General features: G+C 52.6%; 1 protein-coding gene across 2 annotated transcripts in view; it reads right to left on the bottom strand.

Moving 5' to 3' along the window:
* Positions 1–11,473: 11,473 nt before the first annotated feature.
* LOC119958978 (basic leucine zipper transcriptional factor ATF-like 3) overlaps positions 11,474–14,810 on the bottom strand; it is an 81,743-nt gene continuing 78,406 nt past the window's right edge. For both annotated transcript variants that reach the window (XM_038787509.1, XM_038787508.1), the window contains 2 exons: positions 13,949–14,053; positions 11,474–12,446 (listed from right to left, as the gene is read on the bottom strand). In XM_038787509.1, coding sequence (XP_038643437.1) covers positions 12,231–12,446; positions 13,949–14,053 — 321 coding nt within the window. In that variant the 3' untranslated portion in view covers positions 11,474–12,230. The remainder of the gene's footprint in view (positions 12,447–13,948; positions 14,054–14,810) is intronic.

Raw genomic sequence — 14,810 nt, 5'->3', positions numbered from 1 at the left:
ACAACACCTTCCAAACCTGCCACCTCTACCGTCTAGAAGGACAAGGGCAGCAGCAGATGCACGGGGAACACCCCCGCCTGCAAGTCCCCCCCCCCCCTCCGAGCCGCTCGCCATCCCGCCTCGGAATTTTAGTTTAGACGGGCAGCATGGTCGGTGCAGGCTTGGAGGGCCGAAGGGCCTGTTCCTGTGCTGTACTTTTCTTTGTGCTTTGTTATATCGGCCGTTCCTTCACTGTGGCTGGGGTCAAAATCCTGGGAACTCCCTCCCTAACAGCACGGTGGGTGTACCTACACCACACGGGACTGCGGCGGGTTCAAGATGGCGGCTCACCCACCACCTTCTCGAGGGGCAATTAGGGATGGACAATAGCCAACAAACGAATGGCTACATCTCATGAATGAATATAAAGGAGCTTAACAGTGGTGCAGTGGTTAGCCCTGCTGCCTCACAGATGGACTCTGAAAGGGCCTGAGCAAGACAAGGGGCATTTAGGGATGGAAAACAAATGCTGGGCCCCGTCACCCACATGGACGAATAAATGCGTCAATAATAATAATCTTTATTACTGTCACAAGTAGGCTGACATTAACGTTACTGTGAAAATCCCCTCGTCGCCACATTCCGGCGCCTGTTCGGGTACACGGAGGGAGAATTCAGAATGTCCAATTCACCCAACAAGCACGTCTTTCGGGACTCGTGGGAGAAAACCGGGCCGCCCGGAGGAAACCCACGCAGACACGGGGGGAGAACGTGCAGACTCCGCAGACAGTGACCCCAAGCTGGGAATCGAACCCGCTGTGAAGCAACAGTGCTAACCACTGTGCTACCGTGCCGTCTGTATTGGATATTCATAATTGGGTCAAAATCCCGGAACTCTCTGTGGTGGTATGGATATGAGCACTGCCATTGGTGCAGAGCACTGGCTTCCCATTGGCTCTGGCTGGTCAAGTGCCTCTCGTCCGATTGGTTGGGACTAGTCATGTGACTGCTCTCCAATTGGTCGAGAGGCAAGTAGGCCCCGCCTCCGAGGTGGGGTATAAGTACCCAGAGTTCCCGGCGGTCGGTCATTCTCTGTTCAACTAGCTGATTAAAGCCACAGTTCGGATCCTAAATGTGTCTTGAGTTGAATTGATGGTACATCACACTCTCCCTCCTTCGTCACGTGTCTGAGGATGAATTCACCCTCCCAGGCTAGCCTACCGTGAGGAAAGGGCAAAGCATTAACACAGTCTGAATGGGTTTCCTCACTTTCATTTATTTATAGCACTGGGCTAAATCGCTGGCTTTGAAAGCAGACCAAGGCAGGCCAGCAGCACGGTTCGATTCCCGTACCAGCCTCCCCGAACAGGCGCCGGAATGTGGCGACTAGGGGCTTTTCACAGTAACTTCATTTGAGGCCTACTCGTGACAATAAGCGATTTTCATTTCATTTCATTTCATAAATCAAATGGATCCAGATTAATCCCAATTGGATTCCCACAAGTTAAGCATTAACCTTCCAAATGAAGATATATTTTACAGAGGTGACGGACAGTGCTGGGCTTAAGAACATAAGAACATAAGAACTAGGAGCAGGAGTAGGCCATCTGGCCCCTCGAGCCTGCTCCGCCATTCAATTAGATCATGGCTGATCTTTTGTGGACTCAGCTCCACTTTCCGGCCTGAACACCATAACCCTTAATCCCTTTATTCTTCAAAAAACTATCTATCTTTACCTTAAAAACATGTAATGAAGGAGCCTCAACTGCTTCACTGGGCAAGGAATTCCATAGATTCACAACCCTTTGGGTGAAGAAGTTCCTCCTAAACTCAGTTCTAAATCTACTTCCCCTTATTTTGAGGCTATGCCCCCTAGTTCTGCTGTCACCCGCCAGTGGAAACAACCTGCCCGCATCTATCCTATCTATTCCCTTCATAATTTTAAATGTTTCTATAAGATCCCCCCTCATCCTTCTAAATTCCAACGAGTACAGTCCCAGTCTACTCAACCTCTCCTCATAATCCAACCCCTTCAGCTCTGGGATTAACCTAGTGAATCTCCTCTGCACACCCTCCAGCGCCAGTACGTCCTTTCTCAAGTAAGGAGACCAAAACTGAACACAATACTCCAGGTGTGGCCGCAGTAACACCTTATACAATTGCAACATAACCTCCCTAGTCTTAAACTCCATCCCTCTAGCAATGAAGGACAAAATTCCATTTGCCTTCTTAATCACCTGTTGCACTTGTAAACCAACCTTCTGTGACTCATGCACTAGCACACCCAAGTCTCTCTGAACAGCGGCATGCTTTAATATTTTATCGTTTAAATAATAATCCCGTTTGCTGTTATTCCTACCAAAATGGATAACCTCACATTTGTCAACATTGTATTCCATCTGCCAGACCCGAGCCCATTCAATTAAACTATCCAAATCCCTCTGCAGACTTCCAGTATCCTCTGCACTTTTCGCTTTACCACCAGCAGAGGGCAGCAGAGCAGAGCTACTGATCAGCTGTTCTGGGGAAATTTGCATACGTGCAGTGCGGTCAGCCTAAGTTGAAGGTGGTTTGTGGAGGGGCTGTTGGCAAGTGACAGTTAAACCCGAAACACTTTGTGAGTGTTTCCCACCCTACCTCCTCCTCTAACCAACCCCCCCACCCCACGGTGGTTGGGAAGCGGGAGCAGGGGCCTGTCGTGAAGGTGAGTGAGTGCCTTTAAATTTGCTTACCTTTCAGCGGGATCAGGGTTTGAGGTAATATCAGGTAAGCTCTTCCTTTCTGTTTCTTTTTCTTGTTTTTTTTTTAATCTAGAGGGGATGTCAGGGAAGGCAGTACAATGCTCCTCCTGCAGAATGTTTGAGGTGAGGGACGCCGTCAGTGTCCCTGCTGATTTCATCTGTGGGAAGTGCACCCAACTCCAGCTCCTCAAAAACCGTGTTAGGGACCTGGAGCTTGAGCTGGATGAACTTCGGATCATTCGGGAGGCAGAGGGGGTCATAGATAGGAGCTTCAGGGAAGTAGTTACACCAAAGACTGGAGATAGATGGGTAACTGTAAGAGGGACTGGGAAGAAGCAGTCAGTGCAGGGACCCCCTGCGGTCGTTCCCCTGAGTAACAAGTATACCGTTTTGGATACTTGTGGGGGGGACGACTTACCAGGGGTAAGCCATGGGGTACGGGCCTCTGGCACAGAGTCTGTCCCTGTTGCTCAGAAGGGAAGGGGGGAAAGGAGTAGAACATTAGTAATTGGGGACTCAATAGTCAGGGGCACAGATAGGAGATTTTGTGGGAGCGAGAGAGACTCACGTTTGGTATGTTGCCTCCCAGGTGCAAGGGTACGTGATGTCTCAGATCGTGTTTTCCGGGTCCTTAAGGGGGAGGGGGAGCAGCCCCAAGTCGTAGTCCACATTGGCACTAACGACATAGGTAGGAAAGGGGACAAGGATGTCAGGCAGGCCTTTAGGGAGCTAGGATGGAAGCTCAGAGCGAGAACAAACAGAGTTGTTATCTCTGGGTTGTTGCCCGTGCCACGTGATAGTGAGATGAGGAATAGGGAGAGAGAGCAATTAAACACGTGGCTACAGGGATGGTGCAGGCGGGAGGGATTCAGATTTCTGGATAACTGGGGCTCTTTCTGGGGAAGGTGGGACCTCTATAGACAGGATGGTCTACATCTGAACCTGAGGGGCACCAATATCCTGGGGGGGAGATTTGTTAGTACTCTTTGGGGGGGTTTAAACTAATTCAGCAGGGGCATGGGAACCTGGATTGTAGTTTTGGGGTGCGAGAGATTGAGAGTAGAGAGGTCAGGAGCACAGTTTTGACTTCGCAGGAGGGCGGCAGTGTTCAGGTCTGTGGTTTGAAGTGTGTCTATTTCAATGCCAGGAGTATACGAAATAAGGTAGGGGAACTGGCAGCATGGGTTGGTACCTGGGACTTCGATGTTGTGGCCATTTCAGAGACATGGATAGAGCAGGGACAGGAATGGTTGTTGCAGGTTCCGGGGTTTAGGTGCTTTAGTAAGGTCAGAGAAGGGGGCAAAAGAGGGGGAGGTGTGGCGCTGCTAGTCAAGGACAGTATTACGGTGGTAGAAAGAATGCAAGATGGGGACTCTTCTTCCGAGGTAGTATGGGCTGAGGTTAGAAACAGGAAAGGAGAGGTCACCCTGTTGGGAGTTTTCTATAGGCCACCTAATAGTTCTAGAGATGTAGAGGAAAGGATGGCGAAGATGATTCTGGAAAAGAGCGAAAGTAACAGGGTAGTTGTTATGGGAGACTTTAACTTTCCTAATATAGACTGGAAAAGATATAGTTCGAGTACATTGGATGGGTCGTTCTTTGTACAATGTGTGCAGGAGGGTTTTCTGACACAATATGTTGACAGGCCAACAAGAGGTGAGGCCACTTTGGATTTGGTTTTGGGTAATGAACCAGGCCAGGTGTTAGATCTGGAGGTAGGTGAACACTTTGGAGACAGTGACCACAATTCGGTGACCTTTACGTTAGTGATGGAAAGGGATAAGTATACCCCGCAGAGCAAGAGTTATAGCTGGGGGAAGGGCAATTATGATGCCATTAGACATGACTTAGGATGTGTTGGTTGGAGAAGTAGGCTGCAAGGGTTGGGCACACTGGATATGTGGAGCTTGTTCAAGGAACAGCTATTGCATGTTCTTGATAAGTACGTACCAGTCAGGCAGGGAGGAAGGGGTCGAGCGAGGGAACCGTGGTTTACCAAAGAAGTGGAATCTCATGTTAAGAGGAAGAAGGAGGCCTATGTGAAGATGAGGCGTGAAGTTTCAGTTGGGGCGCTTGATAGTTACAAGGAAGCGAGGAAGGATCTAAAGAGAGAGCTGAGACGAGCAAGGAGGGGACATGAGAAGTCTTTGGCAGGTAGGATCAAGGAAAACCCAAAAGCTTTCTATAGGTATGTCAGGAATAAAAGAATGACTAGGGTAAGAGTAGGGCCAGTCAAGGACAGTGGTGGGAAGTTGTGTGTGGAGGCTGAGGAGATAAGCGAGATACTAAATGAATACTTTTCGTCAGTATTCACTCAAGAAAAAGATAATATTGTGGAGGAGAATGCTGAGACCCAGGCTATTAGAATAGATGGCATTGAGGTGCGTAGGGAAGAAGTGTTGGCAATTCTGGACAAGGTGAAAATAGATAAGTCCCCGGGGCCGGATGGGATTTATCCTAGGATTCTCTGGGAAGCCAGGGAAGAGATTGCTGAGCCTTTGGCTTTGATTTTTAGGTCATCATTAGCTACAGGAATAGTGCCAGAGGACTGGAGGATAGCAAATGTGGTCCCTTTGTTCAAGAAGGGGAGTAGAGATAACCCCGGTAACTATAGGCCGGTGAGCCTAACGTCTGTGGTGGGTAAAGTCTTGGAGAGGATTATAAAAGATACGATTTATAATCATCTAGATAGGAATAATATGATTAGGGATAGTCAGCATGGTTTTGTGAAGGGTAGGTCATGCCTCACAAACCTTATCGAGTTCTTTGAGAAGGTGACTGAACAGGTAGACGAGGGTAGAGCAGTTGATGTGGTGTATATGGATTTCAGTAAAGCGTTTGATAAGGTTCCCCACGGTCGGCTATTGCAGAAAATACGGAGGCTGGGGATTGAGGGTGATTTAGAGATGTGGATCAGAAATTGGCTAGTTGAAAGAAGACAGAGAGTGGTAGTTGATGGGAAATGTTCAGAATGGAGTTCAGTTACGAGTGGCGTACCACAAGGATCTGTTCTGGGGCCGTTGCTGTTTGTCATTTTTATAAATGACCTAGAGGAGGGCGCAGAAGGATGGGTGAGTAAATTTGCAGACGACACTAAAGTCGGTGGAGTTGTAGACAGTGCGGAAGGATGTTGCAGGTTACAGAGGGACATAGATAAGCTGCAGAGCTGGGCTGAGAGGTGGCAAATGGAGTTTAATGTGGAGAAGTGTGAGGTGATTCACTTTGGAAAGAATAACAGGAATGCGGAATATTTGGCTAATGGTAAAATTCTTGGTAGTGTGGATGAGCAGAGGGATCTCGGTGTCCATGTACATAGATCCCTGAAAGTTGCCACCCAGGTTGATAGGGTTGTGAAGAAGGCCTATGGTGTGTTGGCCTTTATTGGTAGAGGGATTGAGTTCCGGAGCCATGAGGTCATGATGCAGCTGTACCAAACTCTGGTACGGCCGCATTTGGAGTATTGCGTACAGTTCTGGTCGCCTCATTATAGGAAGGACGTGGAAGCTTTGGAACGGGTGCAGAGGAGATTTACCAGGATGTTGCCTGGTATGGAGGGAAAATCTTATGAGGAAAGGCTGATGGACTTGAGGTTGTTTTCGTTAGAGAGAAGAAGGTTAAGAGGTGACTTAATAGAGGCATACAAAATGATCAGAGGGTTAGATAGGGTGGACAGCGAGAGCCTTCTCCCGCGGATGGAGGTGGCTAGCACGAGGGGACATAGCCTTAAATTGAGGGGTAATAGATATAGGACAGAGGTCAGAGGTGGGTTTTTTACGCAAAGAGTGGTGAGGCCGTGGAATGCCCTACCTGCAACAGTAGTGAACTCGCCGACATTGAGGGCATTTAAAAATTTATTGGATAAGCATATGGATGATAAGGGCATAGTGTAGGTTAGATGGCCTTTAGTTTTTTTTTCCATGTCGGTGCAACATCGAGGGCCGAAGGGCCTGTACTGCGCTGTATCGTTCTATGTTCTATGTTAGTGTCATCTGCAAACTTGGACACATTGCCCTTGGTCCCCAACTCCAAATCATCAATGTAAATTGTGAACAATTGTGGGCCCAACAATGTGTATGATTGGCACGAATGATTTCCAGAAGGCTGCAAGATTCCCCAGTTCCTCGAGGTAGATACCTGCACGGAATGTCTAGTTACATGGGAGCATAGATATCGTAGAATTTACAGTGCAGAAGGAGGCCATTCGGCCCATCGAATCTGCACCGGCTCCTGGAAAGAGCACCCTACCCAAGGTCAACACCTCCACCCTATCCCCATAACCCAGTAACCCCACCCAACACTAAGGGCAATTTTGGACACTAAGGGCAATTTATCACGGCCAATCCACCCTAACCTGCACATCTTTGGACACTAAGGGGCAATTTAGCACGGCCAATCCACCCTAACCTGCACATCTTTGGACACTAAGGGACAATTTAGCACGGCCAATCCACCTAACCTGCACATCTTTGGACACTAAGGGGCAATTTAGCACGGCCAATCCACCTAACCTGCACATCTTTGGACACTAAGGGGCAATTTATCACGGCCAATCCACCTAACCTGCACATCTTTGGACACTAAGGGGCAATTTATCACGGTCAACCCACCTAACCTGCACATCTTTGAACACTAAGGGGCAATTTATCACGGCCAATCCACCTAACGCGCCCCCCACCCCCCCGCCACCCAAGTGTCTGCCAACAGGCAAGCGACCTGTTCGAGGTAAAAGAGATGGAAGTCTGTGCCTGCTACGCCACCAGGTGTGGGAAGAGAAGCAGTGAGAATAAATGCTGGCCTTCCCAGCGAAGCAGCATTTCATAGGATCCACACAATCCCGACATGACAGAAACGGAAAACGAAATGAAAATCGCTTATTGTCACGAGTAGGTTTCAAATGAAGCCACATTCCGGCGCCTGTTCGGGGGAAGGCTGGTACGGGCCACTCGGCCCATCGAGTCCGCACCGACCCTCTGAATGGGCATCCCCCCACACAGGCCCATTCTCCCCCACCCCTATCCCCATAACCCCATCTAACCTGCACGTCTTTGGACTGTGGGTGGAAACCGGAGCACCCGGAAGGAAAACCCACGCAGACACGGAGGGGGGGAGAAGGTGCAGACTCCAGTCACCCGAGGCCGGAAACCGTGGTCCCTGGCGCCGTGAGGCAGCGGTGCTAACCACTGTGCCGAGAAGAGGGAATTCGGAGACAGGGGTACAAGATTGGCTTCATCGGAAACAATCGGGAATTTGGGATAAATTCCTTTCTGCTTGAACATAGAAGATACAGTGCAGAAAGAAGCCATTCGGCCCATCAAGTCTGCACTGACCCACTGAAGCCCTCACTTCCACCCTATCCCCGTAACCCAACAACATCTAACCTTTTTTTGGTCACTAATGGGAATTTAGCACGGCCAATCCACCTAACCTGCACATCTTTGGACACTAAGGGGCAATTTATCACGGCCAATCCACCTAACCTGCGCATCTTTGGACACTGAGGGGCAATTTAGCACGGCCAATCCACCTAACCTGCACATCTTTGGTCACTAATGGGAATTTAGCACGGCCAATCCACCTAACCTGCACATCTTTGGACACTAAGGGGCAATTTAGCACGGCCAATCCACCTAACCTGCACATCTTTGGACACTAAGGGGCAATTTAGCACGGCCAATCCACCTAACCTGCACATCTTTGGACACTAAGGGGCAATTTAGCACGGCCAATCCACCTAACCTGCACATCTTTGGACACTGAGGGGCAATTTAGCACGGCCAATTCACCTAACCTGCACATCTTTGGACACTAAGGGACAATTTAGCACGGCCAATCATAGAATTACAGTGCAGAAGGAGGCCATTCGGCCCATCGAGTCTGCACCGGCTCTTGGTTTAGCTCAGGGGCTGGTTTAGCTCACTCGGCTAAATCGCTGGCTTTTAAAGCAGACCAAGGCAGGCCAGCAGCACGGTTCGATTCCCGTACCAGCCTCCCCGAACAGGCGCCGGAATGTGGCGACTAGGGGCTTTTCACAGTAACTTCATTGAAGCCTACTCGTGACAATAAGCGATTTTCATTTTCATTTTGTTTCAATAGAAGGGTGTGGTGTTGGGGGAGGGTGGGGGGGGGGGGAGATAAGTGGTGGATTGAGAGGGGGCAGGCGTGGACCCGATGGGCCAAGCTGGGCTGCGTTCTTTCTTTTAATAAAAAAAAAACATCTCGGGGCTCTCAGATCCTGTAAACCGCTCAGTCAGGTTTGAAAACATCCTGTTCGAGGGGAACGGAATCGCAGCGGCAAGAGAAGGTGACGTCACGTCTGCTCTTTCCTAAATCGCTCAAAGATTCTCAGAAAAGGTCACTTACTGGAAAGCCAATCAAAAACAGGATACGGGTGGGCGGCAGCCTGTGGGCAGGTTGCCGGAGCTCCAGCTGCAAGCTCGTCAGAGGCTGCAGCTCCTCACAGCGGGCACGGCGCCCGCTTGACTGGCTCCCACACCTCCGCCTAACCACCGCGGGATTTTTTCCTCCGATCACCGCCCGCTGCAGCTTACCGTAAACGACCCGCTGCTTGCGTATCTGACATTTTCTGGGGTTTTTTTCCCCCTTCTGAGGGGATTTCCCCTCCCCCCCCTCCTCCATCTCACCTCCACACCATCTCGAAAGACATCTTTCATCGCCCTGTGCCACACCAGTCTCCCTTCGACATGCCCCCCACCCCCCCCCCCCCCCCCCCATACAACATTTGCACCCGCGGACGTGACCCACACTAACCAGAGAAAGGGTTATGGAATTTACAGTGCAGAAGGAGGCCATTCGGCCCAATGCTTCTGCGCCAGCCCTTGGAAAGAGCACCCTACTTAAGACCATCCCCCACCCCAACCCAAATCCCGTAACACAGCAACCCCACCTGACCCTTTCGGACACTAAGGGGCAATTTAGCACGGCCAATCCACCTAACCTGCACATCTTTGGACACTAAGGGGCAATTTAGCACGGCCAATCCACCTAACCTGCACATCTTTGGACACTAAGGGGCAATTTAGCACGGCCAATCCACCTAACCTGCACATCTTTGGACACTAAGGGGCAATTTAGCACGGCCAATCCACCTAACCTGCACATCTTTGGACACTAAGGAGCAATTTAGCACGGCCAATCCACATTACGAAATGAAATGAAAATCGCTTATTGTCACGAGTAGGCTTCAATGAAGTTACTGTGAAAAGCCCCTAGTCGCCACATTCCGGCGCCTGTTCGGGGAGGCTGGTGCGGGAATCGAACCGTGCTGCTGGCCTGCCTTGGTCTGCTTTAAAAACCAGCGATTTGGCCCAGTGTGCTAAACCAGCCCCTGTCACCTGCACATCTTTGGACACTAAGGGGCAATTTAGCACGGCCAATCCTCCTAACCTGCACATCTTTGGACACTAAGGGGCAATTTAGCACGGCCAATCCACCCTAACCTGCACATCTTTGGACACTAAGGGGCAATTTAGCGCGGCCAATTCACCTAACCTGCGCATCTTCGGACTGTGGGAGGAAACCGTAGCACCCGGAGGAAACCCACGCACACGGTTGGCGGGGGGGGGGGGGGGGGGAGAACGTGCAAAATCCACACAGACAGTCACGCCGAGGCGGTAATTGAACCGGGGACCCTGGAGCTGTGAGGCAGCGTCGCTAACCACCGTGCCGCCCAATCCTCCCCTCCCCTCATCGCATTGGCCCTCCCAGCCAATCTCATGGTGTGGGAAAGAGCAAAGCATTAAACTCAGCCTGGAATCAGATCACTCGTTATTTTTTTGTGTTTATTTATTTTTGTGCACAGCGACTGAACTCCGCAATGCCGGGGGTGGGGCAATCCAACCCCGAGTGCGTTTCCACAATTTTATACATAAATTTTACAAAACGAAGGCATATATTACAGATTGTAGAGGACAGTGTAGAGCTTATTCCTGTTTAGTGTCTAATCTCAGTGGCACGAATGGTCTCTCTGTAATGCTGTACATAACCGGGGCGGTGGGGGGGGGGGGGGGGGGGCTAGACCTGAGTGAGGTGGGCAGTGCAATACTGAGGGGGGGGGGGGGAAACGGACACGCGAAACTGTACAAGTATTTCTCCAATTTCCCCCCCACCGCCCTTTTGGAAGTTCCTATTGAATCTCCCCCAGGCAGCACCTTCCAGATCACAACTCCCCTGTGGGAAAAATCCCCTCTACCCCCTTTTGGTTCCTTCACCGATGCTCCTCAATCCCTTGTCTCCTCTCCGCCCCTCACGTTGACTGGAAACGCTCCCTCCTTATTGACTCTTCTCGAAACACCTCGTGTTTTCGAATGCCTCGATTATATCTCTTCCCCCCCACCTTAACCTTCTCCTGCTCCGGAGAGAACAATCCGAGCCACTCCAGGTCTCTCCCACCTTTTGACTGGAGGATTGAGGTTGTTTCCCACCGCCCCCGCCCCCGCCAGCTCGGGAACCTAGGGGCACGGGGCGGGGGGGTTGGAGGTGCGGGGGGGGTGGGGTGGGAGTGGAGGGAGAGGAGGGTCCAACTCTGAGGGTGAGGGGCGGCCGCCATCTTGTCGGGGGAGGGGCTGGCTGGAGGGGGCCAAATCCCCCCCCCCCCCCCCCCCCCGTTTCTTGTGCTCTAACCAGGTCAGCTGGCGACGTTAGAAAATGGCATCAGCGAAAAGATTTGGGTGGGGAGCGCGAGGTTGTTGCACACCCCCCCCCCCCCCCCCCCCCCCCCCCCCCCCCCCCCCGAACGTGGGCTGGATCAGGAGCGCTGTGGGTGGCTGCAGCTCGCTTTACCAGGGAGTGGGAGGAGGGGGGTTAGAGAGAGAGAGAGATATTTGGGTTTGGTGGGGTTACGGGGATGGGCAGGGGGAGCGGGCAGACCCGACGGGCCGAATGGCCTCCTTCTTCTTGTGGGGATTCCACGGGATCAAATGTTCTCCGACCTCTCTCCAGCCCACCGCCCCCCCCCCTTGCCAACCAAACGATTCAGCCCCTTGAATTAGCTTGCAGCTGATCCGTGTCTCAGCTCCCACCTAGCCATGTGAGATATCGCCTGGCTCCCACCTTGGCTTGCCAGCCGACGCACGTCTTTCAAAAATAAAAAAACGCACGTCTTCGTAAACGTCCACACAATTCACGCCGTCTGCATCGCCCCACCAGAGGGCTTCGGAGAAGGCCCCAAAGCCCCTGGCCATCGAGCCCGCGGTGAAATCTCTTTTTTTTAAAATGAAAATTAAAAAATGTACTTCAGTGGTCGCGAAGGGCTCTGGGGGCGTGGGAGGCGCTATATAAATGCAAGTCCGTGGTATTTTGGAAGGCCCCCTTTCTTGAGCCCCGCACGTCAAGTCCGTACAACAAGAGTGAGGGGGGGGGGGCAACAAGGAATTAAGGTCAGAGTGGAGGGCACCGTCTGGCACTCAACTGCGCCCACGGAGGGTAGGCGGTACATCCGCCCCTCCGCGCCCGCCCCCGCCACCCATCCCCTCTTTCCAGCCCACTGCAGTCCTAGTACGTCAAGAGCTCCGTTTCCCGCCAGTCTTCGGAGAGGTAGTCTGCCAGCTCGATCTGCTGCTTGCCGATCAGCGGGGCGCCCGTGGCCCTCGCCATGGAACACTGGGGCTCGTGCTGCTGCACCACCTGGTTCCACTGCTTCAGCTCGTCCCGGAGGCTCTGCACCTCCTTCCTCAGGGAGGCGTTTTCCCTTTCCAGCAGCTCGTACTCCTGAAGGAGCGAAGACAAAGCAAAAGACACATCAACGGGGCGCCGTTCACTCCGAAAAGGACACCCCCCCCAAACCCCATGACCCTCCCACGACGGGTCACTCCTGCTCACGGGCCGCCGCTGACTATTCAAACCGTACGATTCCCGCAGAAGGAGGCCATTCGGCCCATCGAGCCTGCCTCTAACCTGCACATCTATCCACTATTGTGCGCCAGCCTCCCATTCAATGCAGCTTTTGTTCATTCAATGAGTGCTGTAGTGAGGGGGAGACGGGATAAAAAGGGATGTGAGTCCCCTCCCTAACTGCGCTCTGGGTGCACCTACGCCACACGGACTTCGGCTGTGTGGTAGTGTGACTAGGGGTATTACGGTACCTGGAAGTGTGAGCTGCCATTGGTGCAGAGGACTCGCTGCCCATTGGCCTAGGTATGTCAGGTGCCTCTCAGCCGATTGGCTGAGAGGCAGGTAGCTCCGCCTATGAGGCAGGGTATAAGAACCCGTGTTCCCCGGCAGTCTGCCATTCTTCTGTACGCCTGCTGCCGGGTCCACATCTTGTGTATTAAAGCCTATCGTTCGGACTTTATCTACGTTTCGTGTCCATTGATTGTGCATCAAGCTGTTCAAGGCGGGGACGCGCCACCATCTTCTCAAGGGGCAATTAGGGACAGGCAACAGATGCTGGGCTGGGCCGAGCCAGCGACGCCCACGCCCCGTGACTGAATAAAGATAAAAGCGTTTTGCGCCCCCCCCGGAATAGATCCACCAAATCGCAAAGTGAACGCCAATTTTGCTCCCTTTGAAATTTGCCATTCTTGTGTTTGTCGCGATGAGTGTCAGGTGGAAAGCTTTGGCTGTAAGGCCCAGATTTTACCATCTCCGGCTCGTTGGGAGACTGGGTGTACTCTCCCCACCCTCCAAGATGAGCTTCTGGACCCCCCTCGGAAGTCCCAGCTGCAAGGACTCCTCTCTCTCCCTCTCTCTCCCTCTGTCTCTCACTCCTCTCCCCTTCTCTCCACTCCTCTCTCTCCCTCTGCCTCCCTTTCCCCTCTCTTCCTCCCCCTTTCTCTCTCTCTCTCTCTCTCCACCACAATAAGGGGCTGGTTTAGCACAGAGGGCAGCAGCGCGGGTTCAATTCCCGCACCGGCCTCCCCGAACAGGCGCCGGAATGTGGCGACTAGGGGGCTTCTCACAGTAACTCCATTTGAGGCCTACTCGTGACCAACGAGCGACTATTATTAATGTGTTACTTCAGCTGGGCCCGATGGAATAGAATTCCCCGGAGCCCGCGCAGGGCGCCCGCCGCCCGATCCTTTTTGGCCACCGTTAGCGGAAAGAGCAGCTGGGAGTAGTCCCTACTCCGCGGCTCTTTCAGGAAGAGCTGGCGGGGGGTGGGGAGAGAATTCGGAGATTCCGCTGTAGGGCCCACTCAGAGTAGGCCCGACGGAGGGAGAGGCCAGCAGCAAGGGGAGCCCGGGGTTCGAAGCCGCCCCCGGCGACCGTACCTGGTGTAGACTGTCCGCTCTCTGCGTCTGCTTCTGCCGACTCTTCTGGGCTGCGATCCGGTTCTTCTCCCTGCGCCGGAGTTTCTTATCGCCGCCCTCGTAGTCCTGCAACGTGTGGGGGGGAAGAGAAAGGGGTCAGCGGACATGGGAATGTGGGCAATGGTCACCCCCTCACTCCCTCCCCAGACACACACCTCACATGACCAAAGGGCTTCTCAGTCAGCAGGCCAGCAGCCCCGCCTTCGTGTCAAGGAACTTGCATTTAAGTAGCATCCTCCCGACGCCCCGGAGCACTCTGCTGCCTCACGGCGCCGGGGACACGGGTTCGATCCCGGCCGCGGGCGACTGTGCGGAGTCTGCACGTTCTCCCCCCCCGTGTCTGCGTGGGTTTCCTCCGGGTGCTCCGGTTTCCTCCCGCAGCCCAAAGATGTGCAGGTGAGCTGGGGGTTACGCGGGGATAGGGTGGGGGAGTGGGCCGGGGGAGGGTGCTCTTTTGGGGCTGGTTTAGCTCACTGGGCTAAATCGCTGGCTTTTAAAGCAGGCCAGCAGCACGGTTCGATTCCCGTACCAGCCTCCCCGGACAGGCGCCGGAATGTGGCGACTAGGGGCTTTTCACAGTAACTTCATTGAAGCCGACTCGTGACAATAAGCCATTTTCATTTCATTTTTTTTTTTCATTTTTGGAGGGTCAGTGCAGACTCAATGGGCCGAATGGGCTCCTTCTGCATTCGATGTTCGATATACATCACCTGGGTTATGATGTGAGCAGAGGGGTAAATGTTCGTAGTTGGACACAGAACACCCGTGCATTAAATGGTGGTTTTCACATCCATCTGGGTGGGCAGACCGGGTATCAAAGATC

This window comes from Scyliorhinus canicula, chromosome 31 (genome assembly GCF_902713615.1).
Source record: "Scyliorhinus canicula chromosome 31, sScyCan1.1, whole genome shotgun sequence".
Classification (NCBI taxonomy): Eukaryota; Metazoa; Chordata; class Chondrichthyes; order Carcharhiniformes; family Scyliorhinidae; genus Scyliorhinus; species Scyliorhinus canicula.
The sequence above is the reverse complement of the archived record's forward strand: the minus strand, read 5'-3'. Positions and strand labels throughout refer to the sequence as shown.